Source organism: Leopardus geoffroyi, chromosome E2, assembly GCF_018350155.1.
Source record: "Leopardus geoffroyi isolate Oge1 chromosome E2, O.geoffroyi_Oge1_pat1.0, whole genome shotgun sequence".
In the NCBI taxonomy this organism is placed as follows: Eukaryota; Metazoa; Chordata; class Mammalia; order Carnivora; family Felidae; genus Leopardus; species Leopardus geoffroyi.
The window spans coordinates 11025600-11047645 of NC_059335.1; the positions used below are offsets into that span (position 1 = coordinate 11025600).

Genomic DNA, 22046 nt, shown 5'->3' on the forward strand with positions numbered 1-22046 from the left:
GGCCTCTAGATCCTACAGAAGGAGCACCTCCCACCCAGCGTTGAGGAAGCCAGGGGGCCAAAGGAGCCTCCCTTGTCTTTCTTGCTGGTAACAAGGGTTCCACTTACTTTATTTTGTGGAGAACAATAAATAGTCTATAAATAGAACAGGGGAGGGAGGTGTGGGGTGAGGCAAGAATGAACAGGGTTGAAACCATTGGATTCTGGGGTGGGCAAAGGAAGGGCAGGGCGAGACCCTCCGTGTAGACTTTACCTTACTGCATTTCATTCAGGGCTTCCTCCCACCCTGCAGCTCCCAGGATATACTGGCTAGAAAGGGGGTAAGGGAAGGGCAGTGGACTGCGGGCAGGCACAGTTCAGGCCGCCCTAGTACAAGGAGGCAAACTCATAAAGCATCAGGGTCAATAAATACGTCCCCTCCCAGCCACACAGGAACTGGCCAAGGGACCTGCTCGAGGAGGGTTGAGGCCCAGGAGGGGACAACCTCTTTGTCCTGGCTCCTCATTGCAAACCATCCATAGCTGCAGGAGCTGTGAGATGGGCGGGGGAGGGGAGGAGAGGAGAGGAGAGGCGAGGCAGGGTTACCCTCTCAGTTGTGAGGGGGCAGCAGAGAAGCCAGATCTGAGGAAGAGCGGGCCTTCTCAGCCAGCAGCTGGTAGAAGGGCTTGGGGGTCCCCCAGTCTTCGTCCTCGCTGCTGGAGCTGTCCTGCTTCACGATCCGGTTGTGCTGGAGGCTGAACCTGCGCGCTTTGACGCTGGGGGAGAGGAGGCAGATCTGTCATTCCTTCCCTGTTCCCCGTCCCACCTCCCCTGGCCCAGAGCCTGGCTGAGGGGGAGACGGGAGCCTTGTTTGGCCCCAGCAGGCCAACCTCTGAGCCTCCAAGTCCAGGTCTGTGCGATGGAAAGAGTCAAGGGCTCTTCGCTGGAGCCTCAGACTCCCACGAGGTGTTAAAAACCGTGCACAGACATGTCATGTGTTTCAGGGGCCAGTGAGAAAGGGGCAGGTGACAGCTCTGATGTTAGACAGGAGAGGGTGGCAGAGAGGGGGAGGCAGGGAGGAGGCCTAGTGACAGGGCGATAAGAGCCAGCTTCCTGCCCTGAGAAGCTCCCTGCGGCAATGAGGGCAGAAGGGGGTCCACAGCCTGCTATTTGCCCTTCTAAGCTGCGAGGTAGGGCCCCTCTCTACCCATCACCCCCTAACACGTTCCTAGGCATTTGCAACACCCAACTCTTCCACCCCAGTCAGCTCCAGCCTGTCTCCGATACCATGAAGCTGGAGGCTCTGGGAAACAGAGCAGCAGTAGGGAGCAGGGAGGGCCCTCGGCTCAGGGCAGGGGCTCCTCACCAGTATGGTCTGCGCTCCTGCTGGGTCATCACCCGCCACAGCTGGGCCAGCTCCTTGGTGGCAGCCGTGGATGCGGTCCCAGGGCAGGCTCTGGGACAGGAGGGAGGAGGTCAGGAGAGGCCTTCAGGGGAGCCCGTGAAGGAGGTTTCCCTGCCCTCTCAGGGTCCTGGCTTTCCCATCCACGTTGGCCTGAAAAGCCTCAGAACACACCCTCTGGGGCTCAGTTGTCAGAAAAGGGAGTGGGACTCAATGGTTGTTGGGAAGGGGACACCGTGTCTTGGGACGTGCGGAGGACCTGTATCTGCTGCTCCAGTACCAGCACCTGGGTCTTCCTGTCAGGGCACCGTCTCCCCGTTGTGGATCGGGGGGCCTCCCCACCCTCTGCTGTCAGGGCTGGGCGACTGATCTAGCAGGTGAGCCCCAAGAACTTTTGCCGGAAACATTAGAAACAAGGAGCTCTCCTCCCACCAGGTTGTTTGGTGTGACCCTGCACTGACCCCACCCTGAGTGCTGAAGGACAAAGCCAACCCAGAGGAGCCGAGTAGGAGATGGGGACAAAACTTCCAGACAGCAACGTCTGAGCCCTAGGCCCAGCGGCACCTGAAGCAATCGCGTTCTCCCCTTCTGTCAGGTTATATAAGCCAATTGTCTTTTTCTTTAAGTGTGAGTCGGGTTTCACTGCTTATAATTCGCAGGCCTTGCTTGACCAAGGCAGTGGGACCAGGTTAGATGCTGGGGGGCAGGGCGGGGGGTGGGGAGTGTGGCCAAGGAAGGGTCACTGGGTCGTTTCTGGAAGGGGCAAATGTGTCAGACAGCAGGGACGACGCACTCTGGGGGCGGCGGGCGGGTGGACAGTGCAGGTCAGGCCCCACCCAGGGCCCCAAAGGACCCCCACCCACCGGATGTACTGTTTCCGGTTCATCCTGCAGAACATGATGAAGCCATTGACACACTTTTTCTTCATCTGGGTAGGGCAGGGGGGTTTCTTGTTCTCCTTGGGCTTCACCTGGCCCCTGCCCACCTGGCCCTTGCCCGCCCGGCCCTTCCTGGCCTTTCTCCCGGCAGAGGGCTGGGTCGCGGCCCGCCTGGTGGGGGTCCATGTGTAGTCTCCGTCCTCATCGCTGGAGGACTGCAGGCGCTCGGGGTCGGCCTCATCGTCCTGGGCAGGGGACAGGGAGGTGAGAGTGGGCCGGAGACATGGGACCGACCCCTCCAATGGCTGTCCCCCCTTCACCTCTGGCTGCCTCCACACTGACTCTTCGTCCGTGTTCTCAGAGCTGGAGCTGGACGGCGCCTTGCTGTTCTCACTCAGCGACAGGTAGCAGTGGTCCAGTGAGACAGAGGACTGGCACAGGCTGTGGGAGTCGGGGGGGTCCTTGGGAGCCTCAGAGGGTGTCTCCTGGGGAGTGAAGGAGAAAGACGGGAGATGTGGGGGAGACCGCAGTGTCCCAGCTCAAATTTAAGACTCCCTGGTCCAAACACCTCCTGGACATGCAGGCAAATGTTCCCAAGTTCCCACAGCAGGTCAGAGAGGGGCTGGGTGGGGCTCGGGTCCTCCGGGGCAATAGCTCTCGACGCCATCAATTCAGCAGCCGTTGTGTCCTGGGCAAGGCGTAGCTTCTCCGAGCATCAGGCTTGCCCACAGAATGGCGGTCACTACACGTGCCTCACAGGGCCGAGAAGCACCCAGCACAGTGCCCGGCGCTTCCTAGGAGCTCCGCCAAAGGTGTCTATGCTGTGATTCAGTTACTCGCTGAGGCAGGGGGCCGCCTCCCACACGAAGGAACACTTATCTGGGGACCAGCTGGGTGAGTGGCGGGCCTTGGGGCCTGGTGTGTGTGTGTGGGGGGGGTCCTCTTTCCAGCTGAAGATTCCTGAGCTCAGTCTGCTGTTTTTAGTTTCCTCATCTGTTGAATGCGGGTCACAAGAGACCCCACCTCACAGAGCAGTTGTAAAATTACGTGGAGTCTCTTATAGGCACCTGGCAGCTTTTAGCTCTTATCCTTTGTGTCTAGTTTATTCCAAATGCCCAGCACAGAGTGGGGTGCCTGGTGGCCAGCAGTGAATGTTCAAAGGATAAGGACAGACAGACGAGGGCACAGATGGTAGATGAATCTCTGGAAAGGCGAGGAGAAGGGTGGATGGTGAGTGGGTGGGGGAAGGCGGCTTAACGGTAGAGGAGACGGAGGAGTAAACGAAACAGGTGAGTGACACGTGCGGAAAGAAGGATGGACGTGTCTGCGGACAGATGCCTACCTTGTTCTGTGGCACCTCAAGCAAGCCATCGGGGAGTGGAGACTCAGGATCTAGGAACACTTCTTCAAAGAGACCTGTCAGGGAGGGAGACCAGGGCAGGGGCTGGAATGGAAATGCCTCCCTCGCAGGGCCGGCCAGAGAGCCTCAGTGCCCTTCTCTAGATTTCTGTTCTGGGATCTCCTGTCCCAGGTCCAAATCCAGCTCACAGGCCAGCTCCCTGGGGCACCTCCAACCTGAGCCGAGTGAGTGGGTCCCCACCGCAGGCTCCTGGAGCCTTCTCCTCACCACACTGGCCTGGGCTGCTTCCCCACGAGGCTGTGGGCTTCTCGAGGCAGGGCCTGGGTGGGATTCACCCCTGGGGACCCAGTTCTGCCGAGCACAGGGCAGCACACTTGGTGGGCATCACCGTATGTTTTCTTTCTTTCTTTCTTTCTTTCTTTTTTTTCTTTCAAGTAGGCTTCGACACCCAGCGTAGAGCCCAATGTGGGGCCTGAACTCCCAACCCTGAGATCAAGACCTGAGCTGAGATCAAAAGTCAGACACTTCACCAGCTGAGCCACCCAGGCGGCCCTCACTGAATGTTTTCTGAATGAACCAAGCGTCAGATCTAGCCCTGGGCTCTCACCTGGCATCAGGCACTCAGTACCGTCCTCCAGGATCTGTTCTGGCACCGTGTTTCCTGGGGAGCTGAAGAGGGAGGGGCTGAGCCCGAGGACCTCACTCGGGTGGCCTGTCACAGCCCAGCTGTTAACCTGGGGAGGCCCCAAGGCCAGCGAGCTCCCTGAAAAGGAAACATCAGGCTTGAGGATGTGTCAGCCCCGACACAGCAGCTGGCTTTGAGGAGGTGGTGCTGGGCACTGGGAAAGGTGACTGTCAATTGCTCATTTGGAGCGCTTGGGAGAGGAAATTAAGAGACAAGATGCCCGGCATGATGCTGTGGATGGCCAAATCCAAAACCATCACTATCTGGTGTGCCAAATATGATAGATTGATTGTAGCTCCCCGGAGCTCTGTGTTAAGAAAGATTCTGAGGCAGTCTCTGGGCTCAACAGAAAGAATGATGGTTGATTACTAATGTCTGCCATAGCAACCGATGGTTCAGTGATAGGTAAGCTTACGTGGCCCTGCCCGCAGCAGCAGTCCTGGTCTCCTCCCCGCCAGTAAGCCTCAGGAGGAAACGACCAAGGAAAGCCCCCACACTAGCCTACGGGGAGGACAGACAGATCCAGTCACCATGGGGGCTGCCCTCTGGGGTCCAGGCAGGAAGCCAAGGGTCAGCATCTGGGGACTCCTTGTCCACTTCCTCGCTGGAATCGTAGAACACCATCTTCTGTCTGCAAGAGGTAGAATTCAAGAGGCAGACCCGGAGCCCTGGGCTGGGAACTGCATGTGACCTGGGGTGAGCTGTTTCTCCCTGGGGCGTCTTGGTGTCACCCACTGTGATTGAAGATGGGGGTCACTTTGTGCTGGCTGCTGGGGGGTGGGTGGGGCGGGGTGGGCCGGAAGCTTAATCAGCTGAGGCGCCTGCCCTCAAGGGGCTTCAGATTGTGAGGAGAGGCAGGTGTCATGGGGTGCTGGTGACACAGGGGGCAGGGCTGTGATGGGTGGCATTCCAGGAGGACAGAGAGGGTGGACAAGGCAGGAGGGAGGACCACACTGAGGTCAGCCGAAAGGGTGGAGGCTTTCTAGGGGGATGAGGGAAACAGGCTTGCCGGGAAGAGGGATCAGAGGGTGAAAAGCCCAGAGGCGGCAAGAGTGTGGCTCCTGTGGAGTGGCAAATATTTCGTGGTGTTAAGGGTAAGATTCATGGGTGAGGGGCAACAGAGAGGGCTGGCAAGATGAACCAGGGCCAGGGAAGTTCTATTTGGGCTCTTCCCCATGGGCACCGAGGGAGGCCTTAAAGCCATGAGCTGATGTGACCACAGTCTGTGGTTAGAGAAGTCAGTCAGGCAACTAGGGAGGACGGGCTGGAAGGGGTGAGAAAGGAGGCAGGGAGGCTGGCGAGGGGCTGCAGCCCTGGTCCGGCAGACCGGAAGCAGGGCCCTCCTTGGAGCCTCAACTGCCTGCACCAAGCTAGGCCCACAGAGGTACTCTCTCCACAGATACCAGCGAGGATGTAAATCAACCTCGCTTCTCACTGCCCCTCAGCCATTCCAGACCACACACCTCAGCCTCCCCCACTCAGAGCCCTTGGGGTTCCCTTACCTGGGACAGGGCTGTGTCCTGTTGAGAAAATGGATCCCCTCGGCCCCTTGTTGGGCCTTGAAGGCAAGGTAGGGCCCATTACCCTGGGCACTGACTCTGCAACAGCAGCCTACGGGGGCAAGTCGGGATGCTTACTCCTGTGACTGGAACACCTCCTGGGACTCACAGACACAGGGATGCAGAGGTGCCGGGGCCTGCTACAGCCTCTCCCGCCCAGATCCTAGCAAGACCTCAGGCTGCGGGGCCTCTGCGTGAGGCTACAGGACAACCCGAATGACCCCTGGGTTTCTGGAACCCTACCTCTTTCTCAGAAGCTGGAAGGGAGCTAAAATCCTGAAGTGGAATAGTGTCGATGAAAATGACGATAGCAAAGACAAGGACAGAGTGCTTACCGTGCCAGCGAGGTTTTAGACATTTTATGTGGCAGTCGGCAGCCCTGGGCTGAAAGGCGCCATTTTTACAAGCCTTTCACAGTTAAGTGAACAGAGGGGCTAGAACAGCTCAGGGCCTTGCCTTCCAAGCACCCCTTTCTCGCCTGGCTCCCTGCTGGGTGTGTGTCTGCAACTTTTCAACCTGGCACACGGACCAGAGTCACGAGAGCGACTGCCTGCCCTCCCCCAGTTCTGTGGCCCACAGCCTCACATGAGGGCCACACTGAGGCTGTCCCACAACAGAGCCTGAGAAGAAAAGAGAACAGGGAAAGAGGCCTGAGACAGCGTCTCTCTTGTGCACCATGGAGTCCCCAGCTACTGGGACTAGACTCAGGACATTGCTGGTACCTGACAAGCCGTGTATAAATAACCGGCTAAGATAACAGGGAGGAAGGAGACCAACTTGAGATGTCACAGTGGATGCTGTTCTCAGCCATGTCCAGCAACGTCAGCCGGGACCTTCCTCCCTTTCTGTCATCTTGAGGCAGGGCTGATGCAGCTTTGGGGTGACTGCTGGAGGTGGTGCATCTTGAAGGAGTGGTGGTCCTCCCCACATTTCCTCCTTGCTGGTCTGGGGATGGGGTTACCCACTTCTCAGGCTTGTCCAGGGCCAGGCAGCGGCGAGGCTTCTGGGCCCGGGTCTGGCGTTCTGGGGGAGCAGAGAGACAGGCGTCAGAGGGGGCCAGAATATGGCTCAGATGGGGGGCTATCTTTGCTCTGGGTTCCACAACCTATTCAAAGCTTTGCCCAGGTAAGCCCGGGCCTCAGTTGGAGATCAGCTCAACGTAGGCTCCCTTCCCCTGCCCACATGTTAGAATCATCTTGTGAGCTCTGGAAAAATACCGATGCCCAGGTTCCACCCCAGACCACTGGAACTTGACTTTCAGGATATGAGGCACAGAGATAGGCATTTTTTTAAAGTTTATTTATTTACTTCAAGAGAGAGAGAAAGCACGAGTGAGGGAGGGGCAGAGAGAGAGAATCCCAACCAGGCTCTGCATTGTCAACACAGAGCCTGATGTGGGGATCAAACTCACGAACCAGGAGATCATGACCTGAGCCAAAACTAAGAGTCTGACCTTTGAGCCACCCAGGAGCCCCAGGGACAGGCATTGGGTTTTTTTTTTTTTTTTTTTTTTTGAGAGAGAGGGCACAAGTAAGTGAGTGGTGGAGAGAGAGAGAGGGAAAGCTAGAGCAAGAATCCTATGAGGGGCAGAGAGAGGGGAAGAGAGAGAGAAGCGGGGCTCACCTGAAGCGGAGCACGAGCTCACCCGAAGTAGGGCTTGAACTCACAAACTGTGAGATCATGACCTGAGCTGAAGTTAGATGCTTAACGAACTGAGCCACCCAGGTGCCCCAGGGATAAGCATTTTTAAAAGTACCCTGGATGATTCAATTAGATATGCAGCCAAGACTGGAAATCATCGTTTAGGTACAAGTCCCATTTTAAAAACATGTAAACTGAGGCATGTGGAGGGGAAGAGACACACAGCGAGTCAGTAGCAAGGCTGAGGCCAGCCCTAGGATGCTTGCTTTCCACACGTGGGTCTTTCCATCACCCGGCGCTCCCTGATGTCCTGGCCCAGGATGCATGACTGGGTGTAAAAGACGATGTGCTAACAGCAGCTTCCACTCACTGAGCGCTGACCATGTGCCTCTCCACTCAGCATTGCTCGAGGGGTGTATACCCAGGCTCATCCTTAACACCACCCAGTGGCAGGTACTACAATTTCCAGGAAGCTGAGGCTCGGAGGAGGAAAGTAACCGCTCCAGGGGCTGGGAGTTGAACCAGGTGGGCCTGTCTCACTGTAAAGCCTGGTCAGGGGCTCTGGGTTGCTGCCTGGGCCTCCCCGGAGTAAGAACGGCTCTGGGGAGGGAGCTCTGCTCCCAGTGACCTGGCTTCCTGTCTAGCCTCACTTGTACCTGACGATCTGGTCAGTTTCTTCTTCCGAGGTTTCCGGCAGCCTCCCTGAAGACGGGACTTCCTCCAGTGTGGGGAGCGCAAAGGGGTGGAGCGTCTCAGCTTTGCTGGGCCCACGGCCGGGTTCCGAGCCAGCCCTGCACAGGATGGAGAAAGAGTCAGGTCGGATCGCCCCAACCAGCTGACTTTACAAGTGTGGAAACTGAGCTCCCGGGAAGAGATCGGATGGATGGGTGTGAGGCTGCACATCCAGGCAGTAGAGGTACAGGGCGAAAAGTCAGGTGTCCCCAGGGCCATCCTGGGCCTCTGCCAAGAGGGAAGACAGGCTCAGCGTTCCCAAATGCTTCCCCATAGGCCCCATCCCCAACCAATGCCTCCTCCTACCTTCCTCAGGGCAGTGAAGACTCCGCTGCCCACCCTGGCTTGCCTGGGGCCTATCAGGCCTCTCAACTGTCCTTTGTTAGCATCTCCCAAATGTACCACTTCTGTCTACAGCCTCACCCTCAGTGCTAGATCGGTCTGTCCAGTGATCCTGTCCAGATCACTCCTAAAGGCCTCTTCGCTGACCTCCCTGACTCCAGTTTCTCACTTAATACCCAATCCCACACACTAGATGTCAGGCTCGTCTTCCAAAAAAAAAAAAAAAAAAAAAATCTGATCCTGGCTTTTCCTGGCTCAAAGCCCTTCAGGGTCTTGGACCCTCACCTCACCTCCTCTCACTGTGGCCTGTGGATTTTTTTATGCCCGAAACAAGGACGGCACCCGGCACATGGGGAACAACCGGCTTGTTCCAGGCACCGTGTGACACTTTCTATGTGTATTAACTCATTTAAGCCTCATGAGGAACACAGGAAGTACAGGTGACCCCTGAACAAGCAGGGTTAGGGGCGCCCATCCCCCTGCGCTGTGGAACATCCATATCTAATTTGGACTCTCCACAAACTTCACTACTAATAGCCTATTGCCGACCAGAAGCCTGACCAATAACATAAACCGTTGATTCACATATATTTTGCATATTATATGTGTTATCTACTGAACTCTTACCACAAAGTGAACTAGAGAAAAGAAAATGTTAAAACACCGTAAGGAAGAGAAAATACATTTACAGTTCCGTACGATATTTCTCCCGAAGTGCCTGTGTAGAGGTGAGTCCATGCGGTTCAAACCCGTGTTAGTCCAGGCTCACTTGTACTAGTATCGGCTTCATTTTGCAGCCGTGGAAACTGAGGCATTGAGAGGTTAAGGTCCCGAGACCTGTGTCTGCGTCAGGATCCGGTTCAAGAACCTCGCGCATCATCTTGATGTTACGCGGTCCCTCCAAGCGTGCCCGCTGCTGGCCTGTCCCAGACCTTCCACAGGTGTCTCCTCATACGTGCCCACTGCTGCTTCTGCCTGGTGGGGTCCCCCTGCCCCTCTCCTCCAAGGCCCAGTTGCAGGGCCCCTCCCTGCCACAGTCTTCCCAGATGCCCCTAAGTTCACAGCATCACACACATCTCTCTGTCTCTGTCCCCTCTGCCAGGCTCTGAGAGGCCGGAGGGCCTGGACTCATCTAAGTCACTCGCTCGGTGCCCCCGACGGCAGCACAGCTCTTGGTCTGTGGCAGGCATTGGGAAATGGGGACTGAACTTACCCCCAAGTCTGCCTTCCCCATTGGCGGTGTGGAATTTGAGCAAGGCCTTGGCCACATCGATGTTTTTCTGGAGGTACTGAATGTAATGCAGGACGTGCAGGAGAATCTCCTTCTGCCCTCAAAAGAAAGACAAGGCTGAGCACAAGAGTGGGGTCCCATGACAGTGTGAGGCTACTGGGGACCAGAGACAGAAAGGCTCCGGGACCGCGTTCCCCACCCCAACAATTCCTCCACTGGCGGAGGTGCTCCTATTCTGCTGTGTAGTCCTTGCTGCCGCTCAGGGAGACTTCCGTTACAGCTAAGGAAACTGAGGCTCAGGGTGCTGATGCTAAGGCGAAAGAGAGGAAGTGGCAGTGCTGGGATCTGAACTCGGGTCTGCCTGCCTCCTGGCCCAGTTTTTCAACACACACCATCTGGCTTTCCACCCCTGACCCTTCGCATATGCTGTATTCTCTACCTGCAAAGCCCCCCTCCCCCCTCCCCACAGACCCCTGCTCTGGCTTCTCCACCTTTGAGCCTTACTTAGCACAGTGGTCTCCCCTTCCAGAAACTTTCCACCTCCCTGACCCCTCTCACCCAGGCTGGGTCAGATGTCCCTCCTCAGCATTCTTGTAATACCCTGGGCTTGTTTTATAATTACCTGTTTATGCGTTATTTTCTCTCATTGACCTTGAACTAGTTGAGGGTAGAGATTGTAGCTAAGTGATTCCTGTATCCCTTAGCCAGTTAGCTAAAGAGGTAGCTTAGCCAGTGTTCGCTGAAGATTGACCTCCCCCGTAGCACTGAGCATGATGCCTTCTGCCCAGCAGGCATCAGCCAGCCAGCCAGCCACCAAGTACTGACTCAGTTGGTATTGGAGACACGAAGCTCAAACAGACTACTACCCACTGAGGGCCAGGTATGTAGGGGCGAACCAACACACTTCTGTTTACCTTCCTGGAATTTATAATCTAGGGAGGGCAGTGGGCCTTAATAAACTCAGAAATGATGCAAAATTATCAACCGTGTGATAAGCATTATGAATAAGAGTATAACAAGAGATTCTGAAAGTGGACTTGAGTGTCTGAAAAAGCATTTAAACGGAGACCTGAAGAATGACAGGGGTTAGCCTGGGGAAGAGGAGAGGGAAGAATGCCAGCAAGTATTTCTTGGATTGAACTGGATCCCTAGAATGACAACAAAACCATTAGCAGTAACCTTCCAAACCCTAGATCAGGAAACACGATCCCACAAAGGGAAACGTGTGAAACCATTCCAGAAGATATAATACCGATGGTCGCTGAAATGATCTGACCTGATCCACGGAAGGAAGCTGTAATCTAACTAAGGAATATGTGTGACACAGGCAGGAGACTATGTATTACTTTGGAAGGACCTGGACCCCATGTGCCACTTCCTGGCTGGGTATTGGGAGCAGGCCATGTTACCTCTTTGTGCCTCAGTTTTCTCATCTGTGCAGTGGGAATGAGGACATTCACATAGGCTCAGAGGATCATCGTTAGGACTGAATAAACTAGTGTGTGTGAAACTGCCCAGCACAGAGCCTGATACGCTTTGGGCGAGAACACTTTCATCAGGTTCTCAAAGGATTAAGTGAGGACCTTTTCTAACTCTGAGAACCGAACTGTGGGTTTCTCAAGATCAGGTATGCTATCTCTAACACCAGGCTTGGCACACGATTGGCACTCACTAAGCTAAAATGTTTATGAACTATAAAGTAATATGAAATGTTTTTTATTACTGGTATAATTTTTTAGTGTTTATTTATTTCTGAGAGAGAGAGAGAGAGAGAGCGAGTAGGGGAGGGGCAGAGAGCGAGAGACACACAGAATCCAAGGCAGGCTCCAGGCTCTGAGCTGTCAGCACAGAGCCTGACGGGCTCGAACTCACAAACCGTGAGATCAGACCTAAGCCGAAGTTGGATGCTCGACTGACTGAGCCACCCAGGCGCCCCACACTGGTATTGTTTTTATGCAGAAGGCAATTGGGCATCACCTCAGACTCCAAGACCAAAGGCTCAGTGATCAATACTTCAGGAAGGTTAGTATGGGGGCTACCAGCAGAGGTTCAAATCCCGGAGACCTTCTGAAGGGAAGATAGATGGTCCTGTAACATTCTCAACTCAGGGAATTCACACACTCATTCATCTACTTGTTCTTTCATTCAACAAACACCTATGGAGCACTGAATGACAGAACCGTTGAGGAGGTGAGCCTTTGGAATGCCACAAACCTGACTCTCTCTCTCTGCTATTAAGCAGCTGTGTCCTCGACCCCTCTGTGCTTCAGAGGGGTGAGTTCCGCCAATGGGGAACTCTTGTTGGGAACTCTGTGAGTTCCCAGAGGATGGGTCCCAAGTTTCTTTGCCTCCCCTTGTTGAGACTAGAACAGCTTCTGACATCCAACCGTCTTTCCATAACCAGCTGATGAATGAACGAATGACAGGATGGAATGAGAGGAACTAGAGCGAGAAAGCATCACACCAGGCCTTCCAGATCTTTGAGTCCCTTATTAAGTTGCTCCCAGTGGCGGGAGCAAGGTGTCAGCTCAGCACTGCATACTTTTATTGAGGAGCCACTGCGGACGCCCAGAGAAGCCTTATCTATCTCTACCTCGCGGAGGAGATGCCCACAGGACACAAAACAAGGGACTCACAGAGAGGGAACCGACATTTGGTCATGGCTATTATGTCATTTTGGCCTCACAGTATTGCTGGGTAGTAGATGTTATTGTTTCTTGTTTTCCAGCTGAGAAGCATGATGCTGGAGAGGCTGACAAGCTGAGCGCCCGGCCCAGAGTCCTATCGTTTGCGGGCTGAAGGGCTCAAACCCATGGCTGTTTGAGTCCCAAAGTGATGACCTTTACCAGGCTCCTTGCCGATTTTTCCCTCCCAGGTTCCCCTGCCTCTTTTGCAAAAACAGACCCCCCCCCCCCCCGCCACCACCACCACCCGTCTTCTGGTCATGGGATCACAGAAATGCCCCATCGAGGGTGCCGTCCCTGAAAGGGCCTGTCGAGGGGTCCCAGCATGAGGGAGGCTAAGCTGGTTACGGATATTTTCAGATCTGCCTCCCGCGTCCGCCTCCCCTCCCTCGGTCCCCATACCTTGGTGAGCTTCTTGGTACCCTTCTTCGGGGCCATGGGTAGCAGCAATGCCAGCTCCTGCAGTTTGCTGGTGTGGTTTTTCCTTTGCCTCCTGTTTTGGGCCAAGAGCCGGTTTGGGTTAAGACAGCCAAAATGGAAATTGGCCCCTGACCCCCAAACCACTGGTCTCAGTGTTCCCCTTTTCAGAGAAGCTCCCCGCCCCTGACACCCCAGACAGAATCCTCATCCCCTCGGTCATCAAATCTCACCCGTTCCCCTTGCAATCCCTTCTCTCCACCCCCAGCCCCTGGCCTGGTCCACATGTTGACATTCCCCTAGCTCTCCTGGCCTCCTGTCTGGCCTCCTCCAGCCCATACTGTCTCCTAGAGTCAGGGCGATCTTTCTGAAAACCAGATCTGCCCACGGTTTTCTCATCTGTGCAGTGGGAATGAGGAGATCCATTCAGGCTCAGAGGATCATCAATAGGACTGAATAAATCAGTGTATGTGAAGCCGCCCAGCACAGAGCCCGATATGTTACTTGACTAATAAGTGCTTCAAATCTCTCAACGCCAATAAGTGCTTCGAATCTCTCAACGCCATCCTATTATTAAAGGTCAAGTTTAAACTCTGAACACAGCTTTTTTTTTTTTTCAACGTTTTTTTTTTGGGGGGGGGTCAGAGAGAGACAGAGCATGAACGGGGGAGGGGCAGAGAGAGAGGGAGACACAGAATCGGAAACAGGCTCCAGGCTCTGAGCCATCAGCCCAGAGCCTGACGCGGGGCTCGAACTCACGGACCGCGAGATCGTGACCTGGCTGAAGTCGGATGCTCAACCGACTGTGCCACCCAGGCGCCCCTGAACACAGCTTTTATAATGCCCCTCAAGGCCTGGATCTACTGACCATCCTGGTCTCATCTCTTACTTTCTTTGGTTCTCTCCCATCAAGTGACTCTAACTCCACAGGACAGGTGGGATACCTCTGCTAAGGTCCCTCAGCCCCATCCATGCTCACGCACTTCTCTGGGCCCTGCTCTGAGCTGAGAGCTGGTGGAGGGGGGAACCACTCTATCTCTAGCATCTAGAACAGAGTCTGGCACGTCGTGGGAACTCGCCACATCTCTGCTAGATAAATAAATAAGGGCATGGCAGAAGCTGACTCCTGGGGGGATGCAGAACTTCCAGGATCTAATCCCTGAATCCATAATTCATCATATATCCCTGTATACACACCTCCACCCCAATCTTGACAGATGGAGACACGAAGACAATGGAGCCTCTCTCCCAAATTACACACCATTGCCACCACTCCCATGACTCCTTTTGAATGCCCAGATCCCCCCGTTTCCACTCATCTTTGTCTCACCTTCCTTGGGGCTCAGTTCAATTGCCACCTGCCCCAGGCGACCACCCTTGCCTTCCTCCCTTGCTCTGAATGGCCACAGCGCTTTGTCACCTGCAGTATGGCCACGCCCAAAACACTCCCTTGATTACAGCCAGATGTTTAGTTCCTACTCACACATCCACAAACTAACACCTCCTCCTTTTCAGGCCCCGTGCTGGACATGATGGAAGGTGAGAGAAATCATGGTCATTGCCCTCGAGGAGATGGGGGAGTAGTGTGGGACACACACTTATCTCCCTAACCAAACTCTGGAGCTCTAAAAGAATCTTTCTCACTCATTCACTTAGCAATTACTGATTGGGCACCTACTATGTGCCAGGAATGGTGATAGGCGATAGGGATAAATGTATATAAACAAAGGGACGCCTGGGTGGCTCAGTTGGTTAAGCATCTGACTGCAGCTCAGGTCATGATCTCCTGGTTCGTGGGTTCAAGCCCCACATCGGGACCTATGTTGACAGTGCGGAGCCTGCTTGGGATTCTCTCTCTCTGCCCCTCCCCTGCTCTCTCTCTCTCTCTCTCAAAATAAGTAAGCTTTATTTAAAAAGTATAAAAAACAAAATACAGCCCCTTCTAGAGCCCACAGTACACTCAGGGATAAAGGCATTAATCAAATTGTCACACAAACAAACATAAAATTCCAATTGGGACCAGAAACAGCTATAAAACTTACGGGGGAGGGGAGCCTTGCAGATGAAAATGTGGGGCCCCTTTTTCAAAAATTAAGAATTTCTAGATGGTGAGAGCAGAGCATCAAACCAAGAATCAGGCTCTGCCAAGCACAGGGCTCTGTAACTGCATGAGTTGCACACCCATGAAGTTGGCCCTGATGGAGACAAAGACACTTGCTTGGTGTTAGGGGAACTTATAACAGGTGTCTTTGATCTAATCTGAGGTTTTCCCTGAGGAAGAAAACCTGGCCAGAACCTGTTCTGAAGGATGAGTGGAGATGTATAGGTGAAGAGAGAACAAGAACATTTCAGATAGAGGGAACATGTGCAAAGGCCCTGTGGCACGAGGAAGCATGGAGAACTCAAGTAAAGCTGCCAGTGTCCTGGCCCACAGAAAGCAAGGGGTCTTGTGGGGTGACACAAGGCTGGAGAAGATAGGGGCCAGATGAGGCAGGGTCTCAGAGGCTCATGGTACAGAAGAGTTTTGCCCTTATCTGAAGACCAACAGGAAGCCATAAAAGGGCCTTACACAGGGGATGATATCATTAGTGTACCCTCTCAAAACTGCTATGAATACAGAAGACTATGTATATTAGTCAACTGAATGGAGGAATAAAAGAAAAACAAATCTCTGGTCTCAAGTTACTTCCTGGTAGAAACCACAACTTTGAGGGGCTAGGGTGTTAGCGTTCTATCCTTGGAGGAAAACTGGGTTAGGCTGACCTCTAAAGTCCTGTTGGGCCCTGATATTTACTTTTTGCATACCACTTTCCTTCTGTTCTAGAGGAGCCCCTGGAAGTCCCAGCGAGAAGCAAGGAAGGAAAGCAAGGAAGAAAAAAGTGTGCAGGCCTATTTAAGTTCAAGGTGTTATTTGACCATGTCTGGGAAAAAGAGTTTCATTTCAACTGTATGTAGTCCCTGGGTGTTTACTCGGGGTTTTGCAAAGCACCGAGAGAGCCTTCTGTGTGCAAACACAGAAGTTCCAGGAAAAAAATTTAGAGGGAGAAAAAGGATGACTAGGCATCACAAAATCTTGGCATCTCGTGGGCAGTAGTCCTGAATAGGTGTAACCCGGGGTCTGCCCTCAGGGGCCTCTGGGCTCCGGGCACTTCCTCCCATGGCTGCCTCTTTCCTTACTGGATGGTTCGGGTTTCAGACAAACTCTTTCCTCATAGTGTCTATAATTTTCACCCGCTAATTCCAGCTCTGCCCTCTGGGGCTTCAGGAACAGGCCAGCTGCAGCCACATGGGTCCTTTTTCCGTTTCTCTAAACCGCCAAGTTTCTCTCTGCCTTGGGGCTTTTACTATTCCTCCACCTGGAATGTTCTTTTGCCCTAATTGTTGTATGGCTGGTGTGTTCAGCACCTAGCTGAAGGCCTCAGAGAGGCCTTTTCTGACCAACTGATCGAACTGAACACATTGTTTGTCACCTCCCCATATCATTTATCAGAACCTGAAATCTTTATTATAAATACCGCAGGGCAGGGATTTTGGTCTTTTTTATTAATTGTTATATCCCACACTGACTTATCCATTAGGTACAGGAAGTACAGTACATAAATCTGGTGCCGCTTTTAAGGGCTCATGAAAATATTTTCTTTTTTCTTTTGAGATTTTGTTTTTAAGTAATTTCTACACCCAATATAGGGCTTGAGCTCAAAACCCTGAGTTCAAATGTTGCATGCTCCCCTGAGTGAGCCAGCCAAACACCCTAAAAATGTTTTAATTTCTTTTAAAATCGATACTGATGTTGTTGTAAACTATAATTTAAAATACGTTTTTGGGGGCGCCTGGGTGGCTCAGTCGGTTAAGCATCCAACTTTGACTCAGGTCATGATCTCTCGGTCTGTAAATTTGAGACCCGTGTCAGGCTCTGTGCTGACAGCTCAGAGCCTGGAGCCTGCTTTGAATTCTGTGTTTCCCTCTCTCTCTCAAAAGTAAATAAAACATTAAAATTTTTAAGGGGCGCCTGGGTGGCTCAGTCGGTTGAGTGTCCGACTTCAGCTCAGGTCATGATCTCACGGTCCGTGAGTTTGAGCGCTTGTGTTGGGCTCTGTGCTGACAGCTTGGAGCCTGGAGCCTGCTTTGGATTCCGTGTCTCCCTTTCTCTCTTCCCCTCCTCCACTCATGTTCCATGTCTCTCTCAAAAATACATAAACATTAAATTAAAAAAAAGTTTTAATACAAAACTTCTTAAAAATTAAAAAAATTTTAAATACATTTTTAATGGAGGAAGGGGTTCAAGAAGGCAAATGGCCTAGGGCCCATGAAAGTCATGTGTTGCCCTGACTATATCCCAGCCCCTAGAATAATGACTAGCACTAAGTAAGTGTTCAACAAAAAATTATTGAATTAATGGATGTTCCTTCTGTCTTCTGATGGCCTCAGCCTTTGAAATGGCAAATGACTCTATTTCTTGGGTTTCCTCTTCCCTGAGCTAATCAGGCTAAACCCTCCCTAGTTCTTTTATTTTATGGGAGCTGGAAGAGCCAGTCCAAATATCTCGTATTAGATATAGTAAAACTAAAGCCCAGATCCTAATGTGCAGACATTTAAGAGTAAGAGCTGCCCCAAAGTGGGACAAAGCAGGGGGCAGTGCCCGGAGGCAGCATAATAGTTCGTTATAAGCTCCACCTTTTTTAAATTTTTTTTATTATTTTATTTTATTTTTTTATTTATTTTATTTATTTTTTTTAACGTTTTTATTTATTTTTGAGACAGAGAGAGACAGAGCATGAACGGGGGAGGGTCAGAAAGAGGGAGACACAGGGGCGCCTGGGTGGCGCAGTTGGTTAAGCGTCCGACTTCAGCCAGGTCACGATCTCGCGGTCCGTGAGTTCGAGCCCCGCGTCAGGCTCTGGGCTGATGGCTCAGAGCCTGGAGCCTGTTTCCGATTCTGTGTCTCCCTCTCTCTCTGCCCCTCCCCCGTTCATACTCTGTCTCTCTCTGTCCCAAAAATAAATAAACGTTGGAAAAAAAAAAAAAAAAAAAAGGAAGAGGGAGACACAGAATCCGAAACAGGCTCCAGGCTCTGAGCTGTCAGCACGGAGCCTGACGCGGGGCTCAAACTCACGGACCGTGAGATCATGACCTGAGCGAAGTCGGCCACCTAACCGACTGAGCCACCCAGGCGCCCCTAAGCTCCACCTTTTGAATAAGACAGATTTAGATGGAAATCCCAGCTCTGTCACTTGCTGTGTGACTTTGGAAAAATTTTTGATCTCTCTGAGGCTGTTTTAAACTAATTTATAAAATGGAGGTGGCTAGAAAGTTTTATCTTGTCTGGAGGGTGTTGAGCATAACACCTGGCACATTGAGAGTGCTCACAAAATGTTCAAGATAGAAGGTGAACGGTCATTTGTCAGAATTTTCTAGGGAGAAAGGATGCTGAAGGAGGGGGTGGAAGGTTGACAAACCTGTTGGTTTTGGTTGATGAACATTTAATCCCCCTTGTCTGGTAATAATTTCCTTTGGAACCACCCCTCCCCCACTCTCAGCCTATGTGGCCCAGAAAGGTCAAACCCAACCTCCCCCTCCACTCGGCAGCATAGAACTAAGGTCCAGCTAAGAAGAGTCACAGTGATTGGTTCGGGATTGGGGTCCTAACCCAGCTTTGGCCAATCGGAATCAAGGGTCCTGGAAAGAGACTCCCTGCTGGGGTTGTCAGGCTGGCAGGATGTGGTTCTGGAGCTTCTGGAAGCCATCTTGCCCTCACAAAGAGAGAGCCTGCTTAAGAAGGGAGCCAACAGAGGGCAACAGCAGAGCCAAGCGAGGCAGGTTCCTTGCCTGGACCCAGCCAAGCCGGATGCCCCTGAATTTTTTGTTTAAAGGACCCAATGAAGAACCAATGACCCTTTTATGCTTAAGCTGGTTTCAGCAGGTTTCCCGTTAATTGCAACTAAGAGTCTTTATTAATACAATGACCAACACCCTCCCCCCATCTAGAAAGGGGGAAAAGGGAATACATTGTTGGTGACCTCTGGGATTCCAGGAGGAATGGGCAGCAGGAAAGGCATTCTTCATTTTCTTCATAGTGCTCCTTCTGAGCACAGAACCTAAGTCAAGAACCTGAACAAAGCAGATGCTGAATTTTAGAGTTAGTAAATGAATGGAGAGATGGATGGACAGTAAGTCATTTGGGGAGACAATGGGGATAAGATGAGCTGTGGCTCTCTTTTCTTTAGCCAGGCTTTGGAGGGAAGGAGAAACCGACCCAACCCTCAATCTGCTGTGAAAATCCCCTCTATGAGATTCCTGGCCCTTGATAGGTGTTTGCCGGATGAATGAATACAGGAAAAAAAGAAAGGGAGGAGGGCGTTTAAGAAACTCAGAAGGTCAAAGCCTGCAAGGGTCTCAGAGATGATCTTTGGCAACCACCTTAGAATTCTTCCATCTTGAAAATGGCGGTAATATTCGCCCATACTCCCTTCTGCAGTTGTAAGGATTAAAGAATATCATACAAACAAAGGGCTTAGGGGAGAGTCTGACAAACAGTAAACGCTCAGTAAACATTATTGTTATTATTCAACGAGAGTGGCCGAAGCTGTAAGGGAGATGGACAGGGTAGAGCCCTTACCTCTCACTGGGACCCAGGGGACTGGCTCTGGGCCATTCAGGGGAACACAAGTGTGTACTGGAATGCCACATCTGCAAAGAGGGAAAAAAGAAAGAATTATTAGTGACCTCTGGGATTCCAGGAGGAATGGCTACCAAGGTGGGCAGCCTTCATTTTCCCCAAGTTGTTCCTTTGAGCACTCAGACAGCCCAAGGGTCCCCGACCCCCACAAATATGGGCCCAGAGACCAAAGTCAAACCCCTGAACTCTCAACCGAAGTCCCTGAATCCCAAACTGTAAATTTGGGCCAAGTTGTGATCTGTACCTAAAACTAAAAACACATTCCCACACTTTAACTTCAGAACTTCTGTCTTAATAGTGACACGTCACACGGCCAGGCCTGCAACCTGGCTTGAGCTCTCTAAACGGTGAGGTTAAGACGCAAAAACCATGACTTGAAACTCTCAAAGTGAAGATCTAAAACCCCCAAAGATGCCCTCCCAAACCTAAAAACCCTCAACAGTAATACTGAGATACTCTAGACCCCCGAACTGGCTACTTCTGATCTCCAAATACGACCCCAATCCCAGTCCAGTTGAGATCACAGACCACAAACCTTAACAGAGAACCCAAACCCTAACCCTAACCCTAACCCTAAACCCACGCCCCCAGAGCAAACCAGAGTCTCCCACAGTGACGTTGGATCCAAACACAACGTCTCCAGACCCCAGAACTATCCTTTCAGACCTTCAAATTGTGACCCCCCCCTCAACCCTACAATCGAGATCTCACAGGTGAGTCCCCAAACTGACGCCCCGTACTCAGCGTGGGGACTCCAGGCCCTGAAAGTTAAGCCTCAAAGTCCCAAATGGTGACTTCAGCCCCGAAATCTCACACCTCCTACTCCACACTGGGATGCTAGATCCCTAAATCCAATGCAAGGCTTCAAACCTCCCATATCAGGCCCCGGGGCCCCCACGTGGTACCCCGGAACTCAAAATCTGCCCAGGATCTCCCGATCCCAACAGGAAAGCTTCCAGTCACAAAGCCCCCACACCTTCAGACTCCAAGACTAGTTACTCCCAGATACAAAGCCGGAGATCCCAGGTCCCGGATCCCTATCCGACAGCCCCGACACTCTTCAGGGTCTTCAGTATCTCAAACCTGAGCCTGGACCCCCAAACCTCGGCCCAACCTCAAACCCAACACCCACCCCGCTCTGCGGCCCCTGGCCTGCCTTGCTCCGAGCACCCGGGCACGTCCGCCTTCCTGTCCCCCTGCACCTCCGGGAGGGAGGCCACGACCACAGAGTGCAGCTCCTGAGCGGACCCCAGGCTCCCCACTTCTGGAGGGCGAGTTCGCCTCGGCCTCCAGCACCCGCCTCAGGACGTGCAAAATGGCGCGAGGCCCCCCCTTGTGGTTTCACGCCAGCTCCACGCTCAGGAGCCTGATCGGACAGGGTCCGGCGCGCCTCCTGGGAGGCGGGCTGCGCCCGCGAGCCTCAGGCCGGCCTCGGCCACCGCGCTCCCCACCCGGGCGTGGGGTGGCCGCGAACCCCCTTAGCTCGAGGCTCCCGGGCGAGGCCCGTGGAGGGGAGCAAAAGCGAGCTCCTGAGGCGAGGCCACGCCCCCGCCGGTTCCCGCCAAGGTGTGCGGGGCACGAGACTGCAGAGGCGAAACGGCAGGGTGCGAGGGGCCGTGCGCAAGCGCGCCTGGGGACGGGCCCCGTCTTCCAGCGCCCGCGGGAGCTTCGCCTCGCGCCTCCAGACAAGGCCCCTGCCGGTGCGCGCCAAAGGGCCAACCAATCAACGCTCAGTCAGCTGCCCGCCTCCCCGCCCCCGTCTGGCCTCGCCCCCTCAGCTGATTCCTGAGGTCCAGGACCCCGGGATCCCGAGGAGGCGGAGTCTCCCCAACTGCCGACTCTCAGGAACAGAGAAGGATCTGGCCACGGTCCTTTCGGGCCTTCATTCCACCTTTTCCCTTCGGCGCATAGCTGAGGAAGGCCTGCTCGGTGCCAAGGATCGTGCTGGAGGCTGGGAATTTCGCTGCGGTCCTCCCCGCGCAGTCCGGAAGCTCACAGCCCCTGAGACTCTAGTGAAGCAGTGGCTGCGTTAAAGAGCGATAAATTGAGAAAAGATGCAAAGAGGAGGGTCGTTGGAATTGGCCTTCGGGAGCAGGTCCCCTCGCGAAGGTGTATGCTCCTTGATAGAGCAAACTGTCTTTTAGAAAGCTCTTTCTGATGGCCCGTGAGGATGGACTGGAAAAGACAGCTTAAGGGAAAGTGATCTAACGACCAAGTGGAGACTTGGAGACCCTGGCGTCCAACACATTTCAGTTCAAATCACTTTCTTGCTGTATTGCCACGAAGGGTTTTAATTTCTTTTTGCCTTAACTTTCACGAAGTTGGAATACTACTTGGGTTGTCTGGGGGCGCCTGGATGGCCCAGTCGGTGAAGCCTCCGACCTTAGCTCAGGTCAAGATCTCCTGGTCTGAGAGTTAGTTCCAGCCTGCGTTGGGCTCTGTGTGGACAGCTCAGAGCCTG

General features: G+C 53.2%; 1 protein-coding gene across 1 annotated transcript; it reads right to left on the minus strand.

Moving 5' to 3' along the window:
• Nucleotides 1-92: 92 nt before the first annotated feature.
• On the minus strand, nucleotides 93-21132 carry MEIOSIN (meiosis initiator). Its single transcript, XM_045440849.1, has 14 exons — nucleotides 20718-21132; nucleotides 19526-19596; nucleotides 12895-12985; nucleotides 9791-9902; nucleotides 8160-8294; nucleotides 6640-6885; nucleotides 5806-5914; nucleotides 4834-4934; nucleotides 4226-4381; nucleotides 3601-3674; nucleotides 2579-2743; nucleotides 2244-2503; nucleotides 1345-1434; nucleotides 93-754 (listed from the first exon to the last, which is right to left on the minus strand). The coding sequence occupies exons 2-14, from the start codon at nucleotides 19594-19596 to the stop codon at nucleotides 589-591; spliced, it is 1776 nt and encodes a 591-aa protein (XP_045296805.1). The 5' UTR covers nucleotides 20718-21132; the 3' UTR covers nucleotides 93-588.
• Nucleotides 21133-22046: the final 914 nt, after the last annotated feature.